The sequence below is a fragment of the Electrophorus electricus genome, chromosome 23 (assembly GCF_013358815.1).
Source record: "Electrophorus electricus isolate fEleEle1 chromosome 23, fEleEle1.pri, whole genome shotgun sequence".
NCBI lineage: Eukaryota > Metazoa > Chordata > Actinopteri > Gymnotiformes > Gymnotidae > Electrophorus > Electrophorus electricus.
In genome coordinates, this window is record NC_049557.1 from 12139153 (window position 1) to 12162311 (window position 23159).

Below are 23159 nucleotides of genomic sequence, written 5' to 3' on the forward strand. Positions count from 1 at the left end.
TCCCTGGTTCGTTGTTTCCAAACAGCTGCTAGACACACCCGAGATTGCGCAACTCCGCCCGGTGACGTCGCTGGTCGCGTGAACGTCTTGGATCCGTCAATACGTTTACGCAAGCGGAAATATACCGCAGCGGGAAGCGAGCGCTCTTTGAACTAGTAACGTTTCAAACGGCGGACCGTATAATTATAACGAGTAACGTTTTAACAGTGTAGCTGTAAACAGCCCGTATATTACACCGAGTAACGTTTCAACCGTGTAGCTGTATATTAATTTACCTCAGCGTGTGTAGTATTCGGGCTTTACGCGCGTTTGCTAACGTTTTCTTAAAAACAGCGGGATATTTGGACAACCGAGAGCGTTAGCTAGCGGACTATAGCAGGGTTTCGTCTTTCTGTCGAGCACGGACCTGTGTAAAGATTTTCTAATCTGGTTAGTGTTCGTTGGGGAGGACATGGGTAGTCTGCTTCAGGAGCTAAAACGATGGGCGACTGAGGAGCTGGAACTCGCGCCTCAGAAGTTACCACAGGACAGCTACATGAAGACGTGAGTCCGTCCAGCGGAGAGCTAGTCGTCGTCTTGTCTTTTTAGTCGTCTCATGCTTTCATGGAAGAGCTTCACATGTGCTCTTATTGCTTTTATTCAGATTATGTGTTGGTTCCGGAGCTTCAATCTGGAAATATATCACACAGCATGTTTACCGTGAACGGTACGTGGCCCGTCTAACCGCTCACTATCTCTCCAGTCAACACTGAACTCCGCTCAGAAAAGAAACCTTTCAACTTTCTAAATGCTTTCATTTCTTTTTTGTCTACAGGAATGTGCGAGTCATGCGGGGTAATCTCCAATGGTATCCTTGTTTGTTCTCACCTTAAATGAACTGGTGGCGATGTGATGATCGCCATCGTCTGGCTTTCGACGACTGATTGTACACAGTTCTGTGTTCATTTTTCTTTGCTGCCAAGATGTTTTTATGAAGGCATTCTCGGAGTCTGATAGTTTTTCTTTGACATTTAGTTCCCAAGGTACAATATTTTACAGGCCAAGGAGGTAAGGGACAATTGTCTTTTTGGTAACAGTCCCAAGAAATACTGCTGTTCTTTCTCTATGCGAATCACAGGCCAGCTTGTGTTGTGTTCAGCTGAAGCAGGTGGACAGTGAGAATAAGGACGTTCGGCGTCTGGAGCTGCTGGCAGAGGTGGAGGAGCTGCAGACTGAGCTGAGTCAACTAGACCAGAAGATCTGCACAGTGGAGGAGCAGCTCGCTAATGAAGGTGAGCGTTTTGTTTTTCCATCAATCCTCTCCGCTTCGTCTGTCTGCAGCTCCCTCACTTTCCTTCTGGTGTTGCTCTCTCTTCCCTCGTATGCTAGATGTAGTCTTTCCAACGCAGTGTTTTGGACAATGATGTAACTCTCGTCTGTCTGTCTGTCTCGTGTGCGTGCAAGTAGAGCAGAGTGCAGCTGGCCACTGGGAGCAGTATGAGGACAGCAGGCTGCGGGAGCTGATGATCAACGCCTTCAGGCAGCGCTGTGTCCAGGAGCGAGACTCCCTCACAGAGGACACGCGCCAGATCCACAACCAGCGGCGGGATACAGAGCAGCTGTCCAGGTCCCGCCGAGCTCACGCTTTCTCAGTATTTGTGTGTTTTTTTTTTGTTTGTTTTTTTTATCATTAAATAACTGATCTCAAATATTGCTTTGTCTAACATGGAAAATATGAGAAGAGTTCACTTTGAACAGGATTCAGCCCAAATTCAGGGTTCTGTTGTATTCCCAGGTCCTGATTTCCACATATTTGAAGCACTGATGTGGGGGTTTGCTGCACAACGTGGCTTGGCTGATTCTTGATGATGCGTGGTCTGTAAAAATGGTTTGTGTGCCTGTACTAAAAGACCCAGGTCAACGATGAGTTCCCTTCTGTGCAGGAGATCGAAGGAGCAGCTGGTGTTTGGCCTGTCTGACCATGGAGGCGCTGGCACAGCCGCAGAGCCACTGGTCCTAGTGAGCTTCGTTCTATACCTCTACACCAGCTTTTGCTTCCAAACCATCACTACTACTCCCTAAAGGAATAGCTCAACCAAACATAATTTGCATAATTCATTTGCATGATAGTTTATTAGTGCTAGTATTGTGACTGAGCTATTCCTTTAAATATCTTCTGCCACTGTCACGAGTTCAGTTGGTGTGGTGTCACTTCCACCTCGGGTTTATTTTTCCTTTGTTTTTTTTTTTCTTCTTCATGTTGAACAAAATTGTGTCATGGCACTTGTACATCTGTTGTTGGTCAGTGCATGTATGGAGCTGCACACTTTTTGGGGGGAGGGGATGTTGTGTTGTATATTGCCTTAATTCTGATGTAGTTGCCACTGTCGGGCCCCTGAGCAAGACCCTTAACCCTCAATTACTTACAGTTATGACTGGGTACATCTTAAGTGGCTTTGGATAAAAGCATCAGCTAAATGTCATAAATGTAAATGATGTGGGTTTGGGGTTCCACCCCTTCTCCCACAGCGGGATGTTCGCGAGCTGTGTAATGAGAGAGTTCTCTTCTTCCAATCTCTGCAAGAGAATGCGCTGAAGATCATTCCTTCTGCTGAGTAAGGACCGCCCTGCCAAACCCAAGCAGCACAGGCTTTGTACAGTTTTTCTGTGTTTAGTGTCTCTGACGGAATAGTTCTTTCTTTTGTATTTCAGGTTTTCTCTTGAACAGAGGAATGCAGCCTATCGACACTGGATCAGTGCGGTTGAGGTTGGTTGTGTGTGTGCGCGCCTGTGTGTGCGCGCCTGTGTGTGCGCGCCTGTGTGTGCGCGCCTGTGTGTGTGCGCCTGCGTGTGTATAAGTAAACAGTCACCTTTTGCCCTCTTCAGGATGTGCTGAATTTTCACCCTCCAAATCAAGTGCTGTTAGCCCTGCAGGCTCTGGCCTCCAGGCAGCAGAGGGCGCTGGAGGAGAAGACTGCATCTCTGAATGTAGAGGATGACCTGTCTGCTCTTGGGTAAACAGCACTAATGCATTAAACATCACAAGTCCACGTGTCATAGTAATACAACTAAAACCTTTTCTTTTATAAATGTTCTCTGCGGTCTGTGGTTGTGCTCCATTTGTGTTGTATTCCTGCCTGGACAGAGTTATTTGGTGTTTATTTCCAACCCCTCTAGGTTTCGCTGTGAGAGTGACCACTTACTCGACATGTCTGTGGAAGAGGAGGGTGATTTACCGCCAGTCAGCAGTCTGATGCAGGTGAGCAGGAATGATGTCATCGCTATCATCAATAATATTTTCATTTGAGATGCTTTAGTATGTTTGGCTTGTTTTTCAGCAGTGGGTGTGAGTGTTTTGACCTGTTTTTCCATGCACATGTGTGTGCAGTCTGCTTGGGAGGATGTGGAGGCACGTTACCTGCAGTTGGTGGCAGTGCGGAGCAGAGCTCAGCTGCTGCAGACTGAGGTCAGTGCTCTGATGAAGCAGGCGCAGCTGAAACTTAGGATGCAGGATGACCCCGCTGACCCCAGCACCAGGTCAGTGCCCTCTGCTCACCCAAGGAAGCAGACCTTCACCTTGAACCGCTGCTCCTGTGAGTTATGGACGAAGGTCAGGAGGTGCTGACCGGCATTCTGCAAATAAAATTCTTCTGGCCTATGCTTGTTTTGTCTTTATAATCCACACTGAGGCCTTTTGGCTGAATGAGTTATTTGATCACGACGTACTTTCACCCTTTGACTGCATTTGGTTTGATGGATGTGTTTGTGATTTGTACCTAATTACACGTTTACTTGTATTTCTTTATATATGTCCCATCAGCACTGATGTTGGAGCAGAATGTAAAAAATGTAATTCTTTAGACTTATGCACCTGTGTGCATTTTTGAAACAGTAGTGTCCATATACAGCAGTCTAGATTTAAAATGGCTCGATAGTTGTGTGCAATGCCAGGTAAGGGGTTGTGAACAACCCCCCCCAATCCCCTGAGTCAGGACCGAGTTGGAGGGGCGGGTCGTGTGGCAGACGGCCGTGCGTGACAGCGTGAGGGAGCAGTGCATCCACCTCCAGGTGCGCAACCGGGAGAGACAGGAGGCCCTCCGAAAACTCCGTGCCCAGTGGCAGAGCGTCATGGACTACAGGGTGCTCGTGGTAAGTCACGCCCCTACTGAGTAAGGTTTTTAGGGTGAGAAAGACAGAACCCCAACTAGTCTTCACTTTCAATAAACAGATTTCAGCTGAAGTGACTTGATGGATATGGTACGTTTTATTTGTGTGATGAAACCTTTAACACTTTATTTATTTGCAACATTGTTTTGTGGTCAAATATGGAAGATGACAATTTATCTTATGAACTTATCGAACGTTTACTGCCAACCTGAATTAATTGTGGGTTAGAAATGTAAAATGTTTGACTTTGTACAGATATCATGACTGAAATTGTTGCCTTATACTGAAATTGTGTTGTATCATGCTTAAATATGGAAGTGAAGGTTGTTAGATGAGAGTTGGCACTGAACCTTGCAGACTGAGAGCTCCAGGCACAGGGCTGGATACCTTCAGCCTGCTGGTGGTGCCGTGGTGTGATATCGCGTGTTACATGTTGCAGTGAGCGCTGTCGTGTGTCCGTCCGTCCCCTTTACAGGATGTTAGACAGGAGCAGATACGGAGTCTGATCAAAGGGAACTCCTCCGTAAAGGCTGAACTTGCATGTGCTCACTCTGAGGTATCCAGGCCTACATGCATTCTCTCTACTGCTGTTTTTTCTTTTGCTGTAATTGTTTTACAATGGCATTGTAGATCAACCTCTAATCCTGAAATATTTGACAAACACAGACTTTAATTTCTTTGTTGCTGTAATTTATTTTCTCTTTTTGTCTTAGTTAAGGTGGTTTGTGCAGGAGAAGCTTAGTCCTCAGTTTGACGGTGTGATCAGGGCTGCTAATGGACTTCGCAACTCCATTTCCCAGGAGGCTAAGCTGTTCAGTTCAGTGAACCTCGCCACCCTGGACTGCAGGGTTGTGGCCAGGTAAACATCACTGAGCAAGTGAACATACCAAACACACAGATTATGAAGATATGTCACACTGTTTCGATGAGGTAGTGGAAGGCTTTAATGCAGAGGTGCCCTACAGACTGTAAAACAGCACACTCAAGAGTAATGTAGGCTGCTTGTTTGCTACCTGAGCTGCGTGTTTGTGTTGTAATTAAGTATCATTGTACTGTGTCCAATGCCTTGTTCTTCTGTATGAACCCCTTCTGATCTTTCTGCTGGTGTGTAGGGAGAGAGTACCAGTACAGGAGCTCTCACTCTACCGTGCCAACTCTCCCGCTTTCCGTGGGATTTCACAGAGCCTCTCCGCACCCATGTACCTGGTAAGCCACACACACACACACACACACACCTGCAGGCTGGTGCGCTGGCTCTGGCATTTCTGAGGGTGAAATGTTGGTCACAGTTGCCCTGTTGATTTATTTATTCCCCCCCCCCCGGTTTTGATTTGTTCTAATAGTTTCACACAAATAAAGCCCAGCATTCTCTCTGGTGTTCCCTCAGGCTCCAGAGGAGCTGTGCTCCCACACGGCATCTCGGAAGCTGGAGCTGCGGGTTCTTCGCTGCCTCCTACACTGGTGCTCCACCTCACTGGACGCTGTGCAAAGACGCACAGCTCAGCTCCCTGCGCCCAGCCAGCAGGGTACGGAGCCCGCCGTGCTGCTTGCCTACATTGTGAAGTGGGATCTGGTTTGTTTTGAAATGGTACCAGTAGCCACATGTCTGTTTTGTGTGTGAGGCAGCCCTCCTGGAGCGCATGAAGGTGGAGGATGCAGATGTGTTGCAGTCTCTGCTGCCCCGTGTGCATGAACTTACACACAAATGTTCCAAAGGTCTGACCTACGGTAGTCGGGTCAACACTGCCATTACACACTGGTGAGCAGGCATTTTTCTTCTAGAAACAGTAGAACTGCACTATTTTAGTGCATTCTGGCCCATAACCTTGAAAAGGTAGAAACAGAATTGGTTGTATTGTTTGTGTTAACTTGCTACTCAATCTGTTATTCCTCAGGATCCACATACTAGCAAACTTGAGTCAGAGCTCAATAGACAGCACAATTTTTTTGGAAGGGAATCCAAGTCCTTTTTCCTTCCTAACATCCCTTTACACTTACTGAAAAAGTTGGATGCAGTTCTCTCCCAGTTTCTGGATGCCTTCTTCCATTCCTATGCCTGTAGATGGAGACTGATGGGGGGTGAATTGTTTGTGTGTGTGTGTATGCACAGGTGGGAGCAGCCTGCTCAGTTTGTCATACCGGAGATGCAGCGTGAGGGTCTCACCTTCTGCCAGTGGCTGCAGCGGTGGAAACTCGCCACAAAGGGACTTTGCCAACAGCTAAACCAATAGCAACATCCTTAACTTTTACATATTTTGCTTGTGACTGAAATTACGCTGTATATTCAATTAATAAAGCTATGTGAATGTTTGTTATTTACATGGTACACCAGCTAAAAGACTAACCCCACCCCCCACCCTTCTTAAGCAGCAGTAGTGATGTAAACTATACTAATAAAAATTTTCCCCCAGACAAAACAAACAGGGCAGAGTTTCTGTTTCAGGCTGCTGTATTCCTCGTTTTTAAAAACGGCAGGCACTGGCTGTTTGTGCCACATGGTGTCATAATCTTTATACCCTTTTTCTGTTTTCTTATTCCAGTAAAAGAATTTACATTACTAACAAATTAGCTCCCCAGTGCTGCAGCCATATATTAAGCCAACCTCTCCCCCCCCCGCCTGCCTTAAGGCTTGTATTATACATACTTGCATTATTAGACAGATCATGGGTTTAAAAACAAACTGTACATGAACATTAATAAAAAAAAAAAAGACACAAACTTAGCACAATGACACTGAAATGACGAATCCAGCTGTGGAGCAGCAGCAAACGCTGAAGTCTGATAAGCCAAAGTTTAAACGTGTCCTCTTACAGTGCCTCGTCTGCCACGGGAGAAAACCGAAGCCTTGCCCTGAGCAGGGTGTGTAAGACGCACGTGTGATGACGTGGCAGTGAAGTCCTTCACGCACAGCTGCGCCTCTATCGGATTCTGGTGAACAGGTTTAGAACGGACACAGATTCCTGAAACAGAGAGGGTCATTATGTGTGCGCCTCAATAAAACACGCAGTACCCCATTAAGACTCAGCGAAGACCTCGAGAAAAGCTGGAGCTCTTCTCTGGCACCCAGCTCTAACGCCCTTTAAACACGTCACACTGGCACCACACCTTTGTTGATCGCGTTTTGCTAAACACATTCCAGAATCGCAGCGTCTCATCTCCGGCTCCTGTCACGATGGCTTCGCCGTCCGGAGACATCGCCTGAGGCAGAAGGGTAAAATGTTAACCTACGGCCCAGTTCAGCCCGCACAGCCAGGAAACCAGGAATCATCCTACTTAAATTATGCAAATGACCATTTACATAATCTATGCAGTTCTAAAAGGGCAGGAGTGTGTAGAAACTTGGTGCGAGAGCCCAGTACTGCTTTAATGCTCCATACACCATAAAGTGTTTCAGCTTAGTCAGGCATGTTGTAGATAGAACAGCAGACGCACTAAGACCCTGAAACAGGAAGGTGGAGCCACACTCACCAGGTACAGGACCCTGTAGGAGTGGCCCGTCAGTTTGGCTATCTGAGTAAGTGAAGGGTACTTCCACACTAGGATCTGGTTTTGAGAGTAGCCGTGTGTGCTGACCTGGAAACAGTTTCACAGAACAATATCACCAGCCATGTCCCTTTTTTAAACACGAGTAATGGGAATGACAGTATCTACATTATTCATCGCTGAGATTTTTATCCAACGAACGAAACACGTGACTACGATCAGCTAAACGGGAACGGCGTTACTGCTCTCCTGTGTTTACTCAGACAACAGGTCACAGGTCAGAACTGCTGAAAAGGCTGTGTGTGTCTGTGCGCATGCTCACCAGTTCGTTGGTGTGTTTGGACCAGGCCAGGTTGCAGACCTGCGAGCCTGTGTCTATGCACTGCAGCGGCTGCCCCGTCAGCGTGTTCCAGAAGCGGATGCAGCGGTCGGCTGTCCCTCCACCGGATGCCAGCAGGCCGTGCTGGTGTGGCGACCAGGCGATGGCCTTCACTGCCGCCAGGTGCTCCGTGTACTGCTGCACGGGCGCTATGCTAGAGTGGTTCCACACCAGCAGCTGAGGGGGCAGAAAAACACGAGCAGAGAGCGTTCAGAGAGGAGAGAGGGGATGTTCAGATTCTAGAGTGCTACACAAGGTGTTATGTTTTTGCAATATTATTTAAAATATCACATCATACTTGAGAAATAATGAGGAAGACACTCAGTCTGGGTAATTAGTCGCTGCACTCACTCAACATTTTAAATATGGCTGAGTTACCTTGTTGTCATTCCCTCCCGAGGCAAGCAGCTGGTGGTCTGTGCTCCACTTCAGGCCGCACACCTCCTGCCTGTGTCCCTGGAGCCGGCGCTCCGACTGCAGGGGAGGCGTCCGGATGTCCCGCTGCAGGATCATGCGGTCCCGACTGCCCGATGACAGCTGGTCTGCGTTCCATGCCAACGCACCTGCAGGCAGCAGGAGAGCCCGCAGGAAGAGATTAGGCACGCGTGCACAGAACAGCAAGGTAACAGAGCAGCAGTAGAGACTGGAAGACAAACAGGAAAGTTCAAGGTCCAGCTATTGCTGGCCATCAGGCGAGCGCTCTACACTCAGAAGACGTCGTAGGTAACCTTACCGACTCTGGCTGTGTGGCCCTCTAGTGCAAATAGTTTCTTGCCTGCGGCTGCATCCCAGATTTGCACAAACCCTTTGTGTGTGCCGACTGCCACAAGACTCCCCTGGAGCAAGACAAGTCCCTCATTCAGATATCTGCACCATGTTAACTGCCAGGAGCCGAGTCACAACTACGGCAGTGTCCAAAAGTGTTAAATGATGATGGTAATAGCAAATTCGCTCACCCTTTCTGACCAGCCAACGGACGTCACGGAGTCTCCCTCAACGGACAGGTCACACAGGCGCGTTACCTGCACACAGATCACAATTTAAATGTTACTAGAACAAAGCTGTGTGAACACAAAAAGCCACTGGTGATCAGTAATCCTGACAGGTTTTCAAAAGGGGATTCCAATCTCAAAACTGTGTTTCTTTTGTTTGTTGGGAGTTATGAAAAGAGAATAAATGCTACATGCTTTTGGAAGAGAGGTGAAGAAAGGAAAGAAAACTTTAATCTTTGATTAAAACAAACTAGTTTTGTTTTTGAGAACATGCATCCTTTCAAACAGCCCTCGCCACCCACATTGCTGCAGTGAGTGTGTGTGCAGGTCCCCTCTAACACATGAGAGAATCTGGCAGGTCATACTTGGCTCGTGCATGCACTCCACAGGTAGACGCAGGTGCCCAGTCCAACACTGAGGACATTTAAGGAGGACCAGTCCACCAGGTTGAGGTAGAAATCATCTTGCAGCTCTGGTGCATCAAGCACCTTAAACGGGATCTTGGAAATTTTGCGAGTGGGTTTCCTTGGCGAGCGTAGCAGCTTTTGACTAGAAGGGGACACACAAAGAGCTGTATCAGTAAAGACCATTAACACTCTAGAAGGACCCACACAAAAAGGCGTGTCAGTAAAGACGTTAATGCTCTCGTGGCGTTTACCTTTTACTGCTTACAGGGGACAAGGAGTACGGAGAGACACTGTTACCCTCATCAGGCGTCAATCTCTTGGCACTGAGAGAATACTGCAAAACCAAAGACTTTTAATACACATCTATACATACTGCCTAGTGTTGCCAAACTAGGGTTATATTAGTGTTAGTTAATCATCATGATTACTTGTATTAATTCTATATCAAACCTTTTTTTAAGCACCAAGCAGATGTGTTTAAGAAAAAAGTGCAACAACAAACTAAAGGAAATCCTCAAGTCTGCACTGGCTCTTGTGTATTAGCAAACATCAGTTCTTCTCTGTGGTCTGTTGCATAAGCATTCAGTTCAAACATACTAAACACAGCCACGTGATGTCGACGATATCAAAACTGCAAACAATATTCTTAGGATGACAAGCAATCCCACATGCAGTGCCCTGGTGCTAGTCGCTGTGATATGCACCACTGGAAACACCACATGGGACTGTTGTGTTTTTAATCCCACGCATGAGCACGAAGGAGGCTTACATTAAAGAGACTCCTCCTCTCTGGTGTGGACGGCTGCAGCCTCCTGTCCTCCGTCTGCGGATCCTGAACTTTCTCGATTCCGGCTCCCAGCAGCTCATTCTTCAGCAGCGCCGAGTACGCCAGACCATCCGCTGGCAACCAAAAGTCCAAACTTGCTGAGTGCAATTACAAACCAGCTCCCAGCATGAATGTTGCTGTTTCCAGCAACTATTTCTTGCAGACGGAGGCCAACGCTCAGTCTCACCTTTGCCCGTGTCTGATGTTGCATCCTTGGTTTTCTTATTCTGGCTTGGGGACTTTTCATTCTCCTGAGTGAGGCAAAGTACAAATCAAAACTTCTCGTTCTCTACCTTCCGACGGAAAGGGCTGCAGTTCACACATGAAATCAGACCTTCGAACCGACACACAGTTCCTTTTTATTCTAGTGCTAGGCTTAGTCCGTATCCTGGAAAATTAGCCATACAAAATCACTGCATGACCTGAAGAGGTAAAAATGAGAATTTACATTGATCCTGTGGAAATTGATACTCCAGTTGGCTCCTGCGCGTGACGGTATGAACCGATCCCCGTGCTTGCTAGGTGAGGACATTGGTGACTTGGTGGGAGTTAGATGACATATTGCATCTGTTACTTTCTGCATGAGAAATATTTAGATTTAAAAGGGGCAGGGAAAAAAATGTACATAAGTGTTTGTTTCCCAGATGCATCATAGAACAAAGTTCAATGCACTGACAGAGGAGATATTCTCTAAACACTTAACAGCAAAACTCCCATGAAATGAGACTGTGGTATTTGTAACATGCACGTATTGTGTGAACTGAGGTACTCACAACAGGGCTGGCATTGTCATTCTGGACATTGATCTGCCGCAGTAACCGTCGCTCATAGTCCTGATCCATGGAGTTTACCGGTCAGACAGGAGAAGTTACCCCCAAGTATACAGTCCCAAACTAAAAGGAACAAAAATTTAAATAAGATTTTTTTCTGATTTAATAAATGATCTGATCTAGAGCTATGCATTAGACACTTAAACCTGCCGAGCATCTTAGGAAATGAAATTTTGCCCTGCTGATCTAGAGTCAGCTGGGCGACTAAGACAAAAATTGACAGAGAATTAATCTCATCCTACAGCTGTACCCAGACCAAACCAATCTAAAGAGAACTAGTTAAAGCTGTATTTCTTCAGGTTTATCATCTGGCTTTAAATTAGATGTCTGTGGTAAAGGCATCTCCAGCTCGAAAACATCACAAACATCGCACCCGTCTGTCAAGCTGATTCTCAAAACGACAGATTAAGACGCCACACACACCCAGCGCTACACAACCCTGAGAAAGCTGAGAACACAGCAGTTTGGTCCAATATTTGCAAACAGTTGTTCCGGGAACCCCAATGCCGGCATTAATTTACATTTACATTCACAGCATTTAGCTGCCGCTCTTATCCAGAGCGACTTACAGTCATGACTGAGTACAACTGAGCAACCGTGCAGCCACGAGCAGCAAACGGGGCTGCCCAACCTCACCAACACACAGCTACGCGAAGCGTGTCGGGTTATTAATGACAGTGACATGCTCAGAGTTACATGCTCTGCTGTTCAGAGTAGCGTAAACAACACAGTTCTCCAGCTGACGAGACACGAGCGCACACACGAGCGTTACTACGATAACGCGGGCTAGGATCGAGCCCTCCTTAGCCAGGCTAGCTAGCCAGCTAGCTGTTTGACACAAATCCCCACTTACCAAAATCTTTCAGTTCGATGAACAGACACTGAAAATGACCAAAGAGGAAGTAAAAGAAAGCGTTCGGCGCGTCTTTGAGTTTTAAACTTGCCGTACACGCATTATTAGCGCTATCGCTGCGTGCGGCTAGCTAACGAGCTAAGTGTTTACCACGGCACTGCAAAGCACTGTGGGTAAGAAGGCGAACGAGGACGTCATTACATTTGAAACAAAACAAGTGACGTCACATCCGTAAATAAACGTGCAGGCCGGTATAAGGCGCTCAAGCGGGACCAACGCATTCATCTCATATCCATACAGCAAAAAAAAAAAAAAAAAAACCCCATCGAAAAAAATAATGGCCTTTTATTTTTACACATTTATGTTTTAAGCACAGGCTAGTGGTCGGAGAAATGAAGTGTGAGGAACAGATCTGGAGGATCAAGACTCTGTTCAAACTGTGACTTAAACAAGATACACAATTACCCGTTTAGAAAATATAGGAATGATGTTTACGTGCCTCGCCAGCTGTAATAAAGCCTATAAAACAGTGATATAAAAACATAAAACAGTGCACAGTGCGCCTTGAGTCACTGGCTTGAAATGTGAAATTGTTGCAACCTAACGAACAAGAAGTTATATGAAACTACAGTATTATTTTGTAGGTGATATTTTGTAGTTTACACAATCATCATCATCATCATCATCATCATCATCATCATCATCATCATTATTTTTATTTCTCACTAGAAATAATTGCTGAATCGTGAAAAGGAGAAAAGGGGCGGGGCCTTAATCCGGAAGTAGATATCGTCTGCGCGTCTCGAGTGCTGTACTTTCCCGTGTAGCTGTGCTCAGCTCGCCTCATATATCCCTGCTTGGGTCTTAATGTGTGCTTGGGAAGTTTGATGAAGTACGAGTTAAATAGCTGCACGATTCGTTAATTAGTCGCCCCTAAATGTGCAGTGAGATGGACAAGGACGCTGCGCAGTACAAGTGTCTACTTGCGTGCAGAATTAAACGACGAAAAGAAGAGATACAGAACTTCATCTTGGCGAGACGAAATGAAATTCAGAAGCGAATAAGATATCGAAGATATCTTTTCCACAAACACGAGAGAATGAGAAAGGTTTGTTATGGTTGTTGTCTTGACATTGAAAGTCAGTTGGGACCGTCACCGACGGGTGTGTCGACCGTGAGATCTTGAAGAACCTTCCAGGCCTGCTAGATGTAACTAGGCAGCTACAGGTCCTGAACTCGTGTCTGACAAGCTGTCGGTCCTCTACACGCCACTGACATTACAGATCTTTCCTCTTTCCTAGATGCCGTTACCCACCAGCCTGCGCAGCCAGCGTGTCCCACACCCGTCCGGCCCAGACTGGTGGGAGAGGGCTGTGACGACCGAGTTCGGACCCCAAGACTGGCTGGAGAAGTTCCACATCACAAGGGACATCTTCTTCCTGCTCTGTGCCAAGCTGAAGCCACGACTGGAACAAGCGCTCCCGCGGCCCTCCAGACAGGCCGTGGCGCTAGAGAGACGCGTGGCCATGGCGTTGATGCGTTTGTCCACCAGCACGGAGTACCGCTACATCAGCGAGCTGTTCGGGGTTTCCGTGCCCACCGTGTCTCACTGTGTGCGGGAGGTGTGTGAGGCCATCATTTTGCTCCTTAAGCCTCTTTACATGCATTTACCGGGCAGCCACGAGCTGGAGGAGAACGCCAGGCAGTTTCACTCGCAGTTCGGCTTCCCTCACTGCGTCGGCGTCATCGACTCCCTGCACATCCCCGTCAAGTCGGCATCGCAGGTGGCTGCAGCCGTAGTGCAGGGCTGTTGGAACAGCCGGGGCTGCCGCTCAGTGGTCCTACAGGGCGTGGTGAACGCCCAGGGCATATTCTGGGACGTTTGTGCAGGGTTCCCCGGCAGCACCGATGACCTGACTGTCCTGCAGAGCTCGGAGCTGTGGACCATGGCGGGCCAGGGGGGGCTGTGCCCTCAGCCGTCGCGGCAGCTCCTGGGCCAGGTGCTGGGCTACCTCCTGCTGGGCGACGCAGGATACCCCCTGCAGAGCTGGCTGCTGAAGTGCTACCCACCCTCCCCTCAGCTCACGCCCCAGCAGCACAGCTTCAACGCCCACCTGAGCCACTGTCACGGTGTCGTCACACACGCCTTCCAGCGGCTCCGAGCTCGCTGGCAGTGTCTGCACAGTGGGAACGACGGAGACTTGGACCTGGTGCCCAAGATGGCTGTGGCGAGCTGCGTCCTGCACAACATCTGCAACGTCCATGACGTCCCGTTCAAAGAAGAGTGGCTGGTGGCGCTGAGCCGGAACGGATGCCCCCAGCCCTGCAGCGTGGCCCCTGCGTACATGGACGACCCCAACGCAGAGGCTGTGCGCGCCTTGCTGTGCAGCTACTTCCACCTGCAGCAGAGGAGGAAGGCGCATGCACAGACCCTGCCCTCCTGCCCGGGCCCGGCTTGCCCCGCTCTGCCCCTGCCGCCACATGGGGGCGCTACTGCGCCCACACAGCTGCTCACTATGCTCTGACCCACCGCTTATCTGTTTACATGCGGTGATTTGAGACCTTTTGAAATTGTACAGTGCCCTGGATGTAATGCAGAATGCGGTCAGAGGGACAGAGGAAGCAGAAGGCTGTGTGTGAAAAAAACAAAACAAAGTAGCAGAAAAAAACTAGTTTACTGTGTGCTTCTCTAAAAGTAAAACACTGGCTGGCCATGAAAGAATTCTAACACAAATTAATCCATAATGATCATGTTTATTTTAAATGGAGCAGTGAGTATATATCAAAACGGAGCAACACGAATTGTATTATGCATGTTATGTGTAATGTATGTTGGCAGTTGCTTTGAACGTTTTTGTTGCAGTACAGTCTTCCTTCTTAACTGTCTGTTGTTGGCAACAGGACATTAATTATAATTCTATTGTAAAGGTTAAAAATATTATGAAAAATTGTAAATTCAAAATATTTTATTTTTAATATTGATCTTGTAGTGATTTTGTTTGCACATTATCAATATTATGAAATGTACTTGCTACTCTACAATTGTCATTTATGGTGCGCCACTAAAAATGAAAAAGTAAGTGCAAATTACGTAACGAATGACCATAATAAAGTGGAACTAGTGTATTGTGTTTTGTGGTCATCTTGCCTCTCCTCTCATGAGGGTGTTGGACGCAGCCATTACTCCCGTCCAACAGGCGGCGCCATCAGCGCAGTGTATCTTAAGACATTTTCTTGGTACTCACGAGCAGACACTGCCTGAACTGAGGGCATGATGAGTTAACAGCAATTGGTGGCTAAAATACTTTTTCCGGTAAGTATATATAGCATTTACAGCAGAGCAAAAGAAACAAAAGATTTGTGCGCTGAAAGACCTAAGATCTTTTAACGTTAGCGAGGTTACGTTCAGTATGCCTGCCGATCTGAACGTTTATCCTGTTAGCTAATCAGCCTTCAGGTCTGGAATACGCCCCAGATCAGTCACAATAGTCGTAAATTCTGCACGTTAGTTGACGTTATATCACATAGATGACTCTTCTCCTTTGATCGTATGTGGATTTCCGGTGTGCTTCCCGATTCTCCTGACAACTTTGATGGCTTTAGGTGATCTGTTGATGTACAGATGAGCCACCCCTGAGCCGACATGGCATCCGAGCAGGACGTAGCGGCAATGGGCCGCATACTGGTCAACCCGCAGCAGGATCTACCGACGCGGTTCAGAGCGCTTTTTACGCTGCGGAGCCTCGGAGGCCCAGAGGCTGTTCAGTGGATCAGCGAGACCTTCGAGGACGAATCTGCGCTCCTGAAGCACGAGCTGGCCTACTGCCTGGGACAAATGCAGGATGAGCGCGCGCTTCCCATCCTGGAGACGGTGCTGAAAGACACCAAGCAGGAGCCGATGGTCCGGCATGAAGCAGGTGAAATGGCCTCCCCCTTATTTCTTTACGGTACACCTCAAAAGTCCTAGATTACACCGTCAGTGATGGGATTCTGACAGTGAACCTCGGTCAGTTCTTCACTGGGGCAGTAGAGGTGGAGAGCAGATATTGAAGTTCATACATTGTCACCCCAGACTGGCATAAAATGACAATGATATGAGAAACAGGACAATAACTATAGTTAAAGGTACAAGATAATTAAATTATAGAGCACTATAGTAATGTTGTCGGCTATCTTGTGTATACATGCTGCGGTTTTCAATCGGTTAATCTCATGGTTAGGGACTACAGGCACCACCATGAGCCTAAAGATTTTGTCCATATCCATAGGTGAGGCTTTGGGAGCCATCGGGAATCCAAAGGTTTTAGATTTACTAAGACAGTATTCCGAGGATCCGGTCATTGAGGTACGACATGTCTGACTTTCACAACTGAACCACAGAAGCCTGACAGAATAATAAAGTCTGGGTGTAAAATCATAAGGAATGGGAAAACACTGCATTAAGAGTTCCATTGACTTGCACTGCTGTGTGTGTGTGCTGACGTGCAGGTGGCGGAGACGTGCCAGCTCGCTGTAAGGAGGATCGAGTGGCTGATGAATGGGGGCGGAGTGGAGAGTTTTGGAGAGGGCGCAGACAGCAGCCCCTACAGCTCGGTGGACCCGGCGCCTCCAGCACCCAGGAGGAGCATGGCTGAGCTAAGGAAGCAGCTCCTGGACGAGGCCCTGCCCCTGTTCGAGCGCTACAGAGCCATGTTCGCCCTCAGGAACCTGGGCACTGAGGAGGCCGTGCTCACCCTTGCAGATGGTGAGGTCCGGTTTGGTCATATTTTGCTAAATTATTTCTGCAGGTAGATCTAAAGCTAAAAGCTACGTTTGCATCAATAGCGTACAGTTATCTTAGCACTGTTGTCCTGCTTTACTCGCCATTTTATAAACAGCACAGCAGGAGATGAAATATAACCTAAAACTAATTCTAGGAGAGCTCGTAATCTTTCCACCTCTCTTATACATTGTAATGCATAAATAAATAAGCCAATGCGTATAACTAAAGTTTATGTTTAGCGTCTGATCTCTGGGTTCTGTGTGCGCAGGTCTCCGGTGCTCCAGCGCTCTGTTCCGGCACGAGATTGGCTACGTGCTGGGGCAGATGCAGCACGAGGCCAGCATCCCGCAGTTGAGCGCTGCCCTGGAGGACGAGCAGGAGAATGCCATGGTGCGGCACGAGTGCGCTGAGGCGCTGGGCTCCATCGGCCACGTCGCCTGTCTGCCGCCGCTGCGCCATTATTGCGGCCACGGCGAGCGCGTGGTCAGGGAGAGCTGCATGGTGGCGCTGGACATGCTCGCGCATGAGAGCAGCAGCGAGTTCCAGTATGCGGACAGTCTGCTGCGCGTGCGCACGGCACAGTGAGTGGGCTAGCTCCCCCCTGCCAGCCTGCTCCGCGCGTGTGTGTGTATGTGTGTGTGTGTGTGTGTGTGTGTGTGTGTGTGTGAGAGAACAATGATTACAGTCTGCTGCCCTTTTAATGGCCATGTGTGGCCACTCTGACCACCACCCTGCTCACTGATTTCAGAACTGTGTAACCCACCTCCCTCCAGTTCTCTCCTTCAGACTGCTCACTGAAATATGACACCCTCTAGTTTTCTCCCGGAGAGAATAAAGTCGTCATCTTGTAAGAAATAACGGCCAATTTCTTCCTTTTTGAAACTGTTTGTCTAGTTTCTAAACTGAATTAATTCAGGTAATTTTCTGTACTTCTGTAATATTTCAGGTTTTATGTTAGCCCTCATGTTGTCATTGTCAGTTTGGATTACACCATATGAAAATACATTTTTAATAATTTCAGAATGTTTGGGGACACAGTGGTATGTGTAGTGTGTTGGACACCACCAGCCCAGTACTCCTCAGCTCTGGAAAATGTTTATTTACATTTATGGCACATGCTCTTATCCAGAGCCACTTACAAAAGTGCTTTGTCATTTACTCATAGAATACATCCTAGTACAGTACAGTAGGTCAGTCCAATATACCAATGAACTAGAATAATGTAGAATACAGGGATGAATGCTGATGCCTAAAAGTACAAAATACATAATGTCTATTTTAAACAATGATAAGTGCTATAAACAATAAGTGCTAGAGTTTGTTAAACAACATAAACAATACCCTACAATAAGTACTAATTTAGTCAGTCAATACGGGAGCAGTGTCAGTTGTCCTTTAAATATTCTGCAAATAGATTAATCTTTAGTCTGCGTTTGAAGACTGCAAGGGACTCTGCTGTCCGGACAGCAAGTGGGAGTTCATTCCACCATCTTGGAGCAGGATAGAAAATAGTCTCCATGCTTGTCTTCCATGAGGCCTGAAGCACAGTATTTCAAGCTGAGCTGTACTTGAGGTTCGAAGTATTCGAGGTACAGATTGGGCTTTGACCACTGATCTCATGTATGAAGGAATGGTCCATTTTTGACTTTGTATGCAAGCATCAAGGTTTTAAATCTGATGTATGCAGCTATAGGGAGCCAATGAAGGGAGTGCAACAGTGGAGTAACGTGTGAACTTTGGAAGATTGAAGATCAGTCGTGATGCTGCATTCTGGACAAGTTGTAGAGGTTTGATGGCGCTTAGAGGAAGACCAGCAAGTAGCGAGTTGCAGTAGTCTAGCTTTGAGATCACAAGAGACTGCACAAGCACCTGGGTAGCTTCCTGTGAGAGAAAGGACCAAATCCTTCGTATGTTACAAAGGAGGATTCTGCAAGACCGGGTTAGATTAGAAACGAGCTGAGAACAACTGGTTGTCCAAAGTTACGGCCAGGCTACGGGCAGTTTCAGATGGTGATACCAGGGAGTTCTTGAAGGAAACTGTGAGGTCATGGTAAGGGTTGGGAGTACCTGGAATGTACAGAAACTCAGTTTTACTGGGGTTGAACTTCAAATGGTGGGCATGTCATCCATGATGCAATGTCAAATCTGGAGACCTGTGTGTCAGAGGGTGGAAAAGAAAGAAATAATTGAGTGTCATCAGCATAGCAGTGGTAGGAGGAACCATGAGAAGATATTACATCACCAAGAGAACGAGTATACAAGGAGAAGAGAAGGAGGCCTAATACTGAGCCCTGTGGAACACCAGTGGAGAGTCTACACGGTTTGTATGTGGATCCTCTCCATGTCACCTGACAGGACCGTCCCTCCAGATAGGACTGAAACCATCATTTGCAGAATATTTAAAGGACAACTGACACTGCTCCCTTATTGACTAACTAATTTAGTACTTATTGTAAGGCATTGTTTATGTTGTTTAACAAACTCTAGCACTTATTGTTTATAACACTTATTGTTTAAGATTGACCTTATGTATTTTGCACTTCTAGGTATCAGCATTCATCCCTGTATTCTACAGTATTCTAGTTCATTGGTATGTTTAATTCTAACCTACTGTACACTTTTGTAAGTCACTCTGGATAAGAGCTTCTGCTAAATGCCATAAATGTAAATGTAAATCTCCAAGCAGAGCTAGTCACACCAAGCCTGTAGAGAACAGAGAGAAGAATGTTGTGGTTCACTGTGTCAAAGGCTGCTGAAAGGTCTAGAAGAATCAAAACAGATGACAGTTTGGCAGCTTTAGCAGCATGAAGTTCCTCGGTCACTGCTGTGAGGGCTGTCTCTGTAGAATGTGCCGGTTTGTAGCCAGACTGATTGGAATCATGCAGCTGGTTCTGGGTGAGAAAAAGAGATAATTGATTGTAAACTGCTCATTAGAGGGCTTTTGAGAGGAAAGACAGGTGATACCAGTCTGTAGTTGGTAAGGCTGCAGCCATCGAGTGTCACCTTCTTGAGGATTGGTACCACCCTGGAGGTTTGGAATGCAGTAGGCACGTATCAGGTAGGGAGGACTTAGCGGGTCTAGAGGAGAGAGGGCACAGAAGATTCATTGATGAGGAGAGTGTAGAAATGAAAGTATCCAAAGAGAGAGGATAGAGAGTCAAGGTGAGGAAGGGTGGACAAAATAGAAGTAACGGAAGAGGGAGTTATGGAGTGCAGATTGAGACAGAGGAAGGAGGAACATGTTGGAGAGGACTGGATGGAAAGAGAAGGAAGGGAGAGAGAGAGAAGGATGGAAAGTGATGGTCAGAGAGGTGGAGGGGGGTGACTGTGATATCCGATGTGGTACGGGTGAAGATCAGGTCCAGAACATTGCCCGCTTTGTGAGTCAACCCCAATTTTCTTACTCACTTTTAAGGTGTTAAGAATAAGTCATGTGATGGTGTTTTCATGAAAACTTTACTTAAATACTTTAACCAAAGAGGCTGGTTAGACCAGACCTTGTACTATCCGTCACACTACTGTCTTTGGGTTGTTTCTCAGTCACTCTGTCCTGATGCTGAAGTAGAAACATGACGTCCTCACATTCTTTCCCTAAAGTTTCTATGATCGTATAGAAACTAACATTATTTATTTACTTAGTGTATCTCAGGGTCTTTCTCTGACAGTTCTTTCATTAATCCCAGAAGATTAAGACCAAACCCCTGCTGAGCCCAATGGTGGGTTGGTGAGCAGTCATGCGGTGGGTGTATTCATTGTGCTGACTCATTGAAGCGGTGGGTGTTTGGTCTTATTTTAATTTTTAAATGGACTCGAGTCCCTGTTGCCCTGACAGGTGCATAAGGCGCTGAAGGTCTATGTCAAGGTTTTTGTCAGCAGGTTGAGAATGTTTCAGAACATTGCTAGTTAATGGTGCATAGTGGTGTGTTTCATCCATTAAGATTTCTACCCTACCTACATAAGATAATCTGAAATTAACCCTTAGTCTGCTAGTACAGAAGGCCTGGATCACATATGACCAATAAAGTTGCAATCGAATGTGACATTGGATTCACTGTTATTTTAAAGTGAGCTCGCAGCACTCGGCTGTGCAGTTAACGGGGAAACATGAACTCTGTAATAATAGAGTGATTGAAGGTTTTCCTCTGTACTCTGGTGTGTGGAGAACCCAGCCGAACCTCAGCGGGAGGGCCAGTTAAGGACAGCCAGAGCTGCTGGACCCAAACTCGGACTCGACAACAGGGCTACACGGACACCAGCCAGCATAAACCACCCGATGATGATTGCCATTGTAACCATCAATGCCTCCATTACAGCCATCTACTGGATTTACATCCTGACACAAGCCTTCTGCAAGAAAATGGAAGAGGAGTCCAAACTGAAGGAAAACCCAGCATAATCAAATTTAACAAATCTTTAGTACATCTTAGAGGAGGTTTCCTTTATGTGTAAGTTTCAACAAATAGTTTTTTAATATTTATTCTTCAACTAATTTAGTTTGAATGCCTCCATCTGTAGCAGTAGGTCAGCTGCGGGTAACGTATTCCCAGTCATCTTCATGAAAAACATCTGTAACAATATGTAGGAATGTTTCTCTTGGTCTGGTACAGAATATTGCAAACTAGTATGACAGAGTGAAAGATGAAACCTTTCACAGATTGTGTTTTGAAGAGTTACTGTAATGATTTGCTCTGATCAGAGTCCTGAAAGTTCTGTCCACCCTCCCAGTCTCCATCACAAACCAAGCAATTTTTAATTCTCTAATGGAAACTGCTGAAAATTACTCAAGCCTTTCTAATCAGTACAAAGCAACTTCAGAAGAGGTCAAATTTCTCATTTCTTATTTTTTCCTTAAACATATAGTTTCTCTGAAGCTATTCACAGTCAGTGTTTGTTATCAGGCACTTGAATGGTTTTGATCACTGACCCATAATTACACTTCCTCTGACTGACTGCAGTAGAGAGTTTTTCTGTGTTCATTCTCAGCCTGTCAGTAGAACAACTGCGGTTTTTAGCTTGATTTCTCTCTGTCCAGTTCTCCATTTCAGAAGTTGCCATTATAAACTGAAAGTGTTGTACTATAATATGGGTTTGTTGAGGGCTGCTTCTTAGCTCCATGCTGTGAAGTATTCACTCTCAAGCCTGACCAGGTTAGGCGGCTGCTCCACACTAGCTGGCTCAATTATTTATATACTCAGTATAGATTGTAGTTTACACATCTGAGAGCCCTGCGTGAGGTGCATTACAGAGACTGACTCCACCAGAGTCTCATGGACGTTGCTATGGAGGAAAGAAAAGTCAGAGTTACGCAAAGCTGACCCTAGGGCTTTTACGTAGGAAGGTAGGAGTCTATTTCCTACCGTTTTCCTGGAGATATGTCCACCTGCGGAATTCTGCTCTAACTGTAATCTAACACCTCAGAGTTAGATGGCACCTTGCAGGAGAATTGGAACAGTGGAAGGAGTTGTCAGATTGTGGCTGGAGTCAAACTCGCAGTCCTGGCTCAATTTGACCCAAATTATTTAGGTAGAGCTCTTGGCCACAGTAGGGGACAGATGCAGATGTTTGGGTGCAGAAGGGTTCAGAGTGACTAAGTAGATTACAGGGAGAGATTTGAGCACAGAGGTGTGGCAGAAGAGCTGATGATCGCATGATTGAGGTCACATAAAAGGGGGATGAGGAAAGTTCATGTCCCACGTCATAAACACTCCGTCCCGTCTGTCCAGTCAACACGCTTCACAACCAGTGCTCCCAAAACTCCACGATGCATCCTCTCCTGCTCAGCATCATGATGGCCAACACCTCGCTGACGGTGGTCCTGTGGAACTTCCTCCTGTCCCAGGTGTTCTGCAAGAAATTAAAGCCGACGTCCGAGGAGGACCTGCCAGTTTGAGTAAGCAGTGTTTCACCTCACAAACAGTGTTCATCTTGCTGAACTGAAGAGCAGATCTGATTGTCTGAGGAAAATTGCTAAACTTTTAAAATGTTTTTATTTTTGTGCCATTCAACTCTTTACCATTACGATCACATGGGAATGACAGACATTATCTGAGATGCTTAGACACAATAAATGCAAAGAGAATAGATGGATAAAGTTTAGTGACTGTTGAAATATGTTTGTTTGTTTTTTTCCAGATGAGTTTTGTCAATTTTATTGAGGATTTTACTTTGAAAAAGCTTTCAAGAGTTAATCTGTGTCTTTCTGTCCTCTGGCTATCCTCTTATTTTGATCTGTACTGTGCTGTAAAAGTACGTTTCATCTTGGACTTGGTTTATGTTTCCATAGGAAGAGCACCAGGCATGACATCCCATGACATGAGAGTTCCAGAACAGTTCTAGAACACATTTATGTTCTTATGCATTGTTTTCAGAAGGTTCTGAAGCAAGATGCACTGTTTAGTGTTGCTCACTGTTCAACGCAGTCTCTGTCCTGGTTAATTTAATGAGTAATGGGATTTGACAGCAATGCATTTGTGAATGATGG

At 46.5% G+C, this 23159-nt stretch overlaps 4 protein-coding genes across 6 annotated transcripts; 3 read left to right on the plus strand and 1 right to left on the minus strand.

Annotated features, from left to right (window-relative positions):
• Window positions 1-52: 52 nt before the first annotated feature.
• haus5 (HAUS augmin-like complex, subunit 5) lies at window positions 53-6567 on the plus strand. 2 transcript variants are annotated; one of them, XM_027006484.2, is made up of 19 exons: window positions 53-543; window positions 644-706; window positions 815-847; window positions 1023-1047; window positions 1139-1271; window positions 1447-1606; window positions 1923-1998; window positions 2509-2594; window positions 2692-2746; window positions 2866-2993; window positions 3157-3238; window positions 3368-3516; window positions 3972-4128; window positions 4622-4702; window positions 4860-5005; window positions 5259-5352; window positions 5534-5672; window positions 5773-5905; window positions 6257-6567. In XM_027006484.2, exons 1-19 carry the CDS (start codon window positions 452-454, stop codon window positions 6375-6377), a joined length of 1953 nt encoding a protein of 650 aa, XP_026862285.2. In that variant the 5' UTR covers window positions 53-451; the 3' UTR covers window positions 6378-6567. The 2 variants fall into 2 exon arrangements, with proteins under 2 accessions (XP_026862285.2, XP_026862286.2); XM_027006485.2 differs by lacking the exon at window positions 53-543 and having other exon boundaries at window positions 664-706; window positions 1015-1047.
• On the minus strand, window positions 6398-12075 carry fzr1a (fizzy/cell division cycle 20 related 1a). Its single transcript, XM_027006489.2, has 14 exons — window positions 11917-12075; window positions 11007-11126; window positions 10682-10810; window positions 10421-10484; window positions 10177-10307; window positions 9659-9741; window positions 9366-9549; window positions 8965-9030; window positions 8742-8844; window positions 8387-8571; window positions 7952-8185; window positions 7615-7719; window positions 7252-7344; window positions 6398-7106 (listed from the first exon to the last, which is right to left on the minus strand). The coding sequence occupies exons 2-14, from the start codon at window positions 11073-11075 to the stop codon at window positions 7065-7067; spliced, it is 1488 nt and encodes a 495-aa protein (XP_026862290.1). The 5' UTR covers window positions 11076-11126; window positions 11917-12075; the 3' UTR covers window positions 6398-7064.
• A 643-nt stretch (window positions 12076-12718) lies between these two features.
• Window positions 12719-15047, plus strand: LOC113575153 (putative nuclease HARBI1). Its single transcript, XM_027006491.2, has 2 exons — window positions 12719-13024; window positions 13218-15047. The coding sequence occupies exons 1-2, from the start codon at window positions 12854-12856 to the stop codon at window positions 14439-14441; spliced, it is 1395 nt and encodes a 464-aa protein (XP_026862292.2). The 5' UTR covers window positions 12719-12853; the 3' UTR covers window positions 14442-15047.
• Window positions 15048-15136: 89 nt separating this feature from the next.
• Window positions 15137-17681, plus strand: dohh (deoxyhypusine hydroxylase/monooxygenase). 2 transcript variants are annotated; one of them, XM_027006492.2, is made up of 5 exons: window positions 15137-15229; window positions 15520-15833; window positions 16185-16261; window positions 16405-16660; window positions 16947-17681. In XM_027006492.2, exons 2-5 carry the CDS (start codon window positions 15560-15562, stop codon window positions 17261-17263), a joined length of 924 nt encoding a protein of 307 aa, XP_026862293.2. In that variant the 5' UTR covers window positions 15137-15229; window positions 15520-15559; the 3' UTR covers window positions 17264-17681. The 2 variants fall into 2 exon arrangements, with proteins under 2 accessions (XP_026862293.2, XP_026862294.2); XM_027006493.2 differs by having other exon boundaries at window positions 15143-15229; window positions 15539-15833.
• Window positions 17682-23159: the final 5478 nt, after the last annotated feature.

Bases quoted from the DNA above. Each gene is read 5' to 3' on its own strand.
- haus5 (XM_027006484.2), top strand. From the start codon at position 452: ATGGGTAGTCTGCTTCAGGAGCTAAAACGATGGGCGACTGAGGAGCTG. The intron at 2,747-2,865 runs GTTGGTTGTGTG...TGCCCTCTTCAG, and splicing joins ACTGGATCAGTGCGGTTGAG to GATGTGCTGAATTTTCACCC. The intron at 4,129-4,621 runs GTAAGTCACGCC...TCCCCTTTACAG, and splicing joins TGGACTACAGGGTGCTCGTG to GATGTTAGACAGGAGCAGAT.
- fzr1a (XM_027006489.2), bottom strand. From the start codon at position 11,075: ATGGATCAGGACTATGAGCGACGGTTACTGCGGCAGATCAATGTCCAG. The intron at 10,308-10,420 runs GTGAGACTGAGC...TTTGGTTGCCAG, and splicing joins AACATCAGACACGGGCAAAG to CGGATGGTCTGGCGTACTCG. The intron at 9,742-10,176 runs GTAAGCCTCCTT...TTGGTTTTGCAG, and splicing joins AGAGGAGGAGTCTCTTTAAT to TATTCTCTCAGTGCCAAGAG.
- LOC113575153 (XM_027006491.2), top strand. From the start codon at position 12,854: ATGTGCAGTGAGATGGACAAGGACGCTGCGCAGTACAAGTGTCTACTT. The intron at 13,025-13,217 runs GTTTGTTATGGT...CCTCTTTCCTAG, and splicing joins AACACGAGAGAATGAGAAAG to ATGCCGTTACCCACCAGCCT.
- dohh (XM_027006492.2), top strand. From the start codon at position 15,560: ATGGCATCCGAGCAGGACGTAGCGGCAATGGGCCGCATACTGGTCAAC. The intron at 16,262-16,404 runs GTACGACATGTC...GCTGACGTGCAG, and splicing joins CCGAGGATCCGGTCATTGAG to GTGGCGGAGACGTGCCAGCT. The intron at 16,661-16,946 runs GTGAGGTCCGGT...CTGTGTGCGCAG, and splicing joins CGTGCTCACCCTTGCAGATG to GTCTCCGGTGCTCCAGCGCT.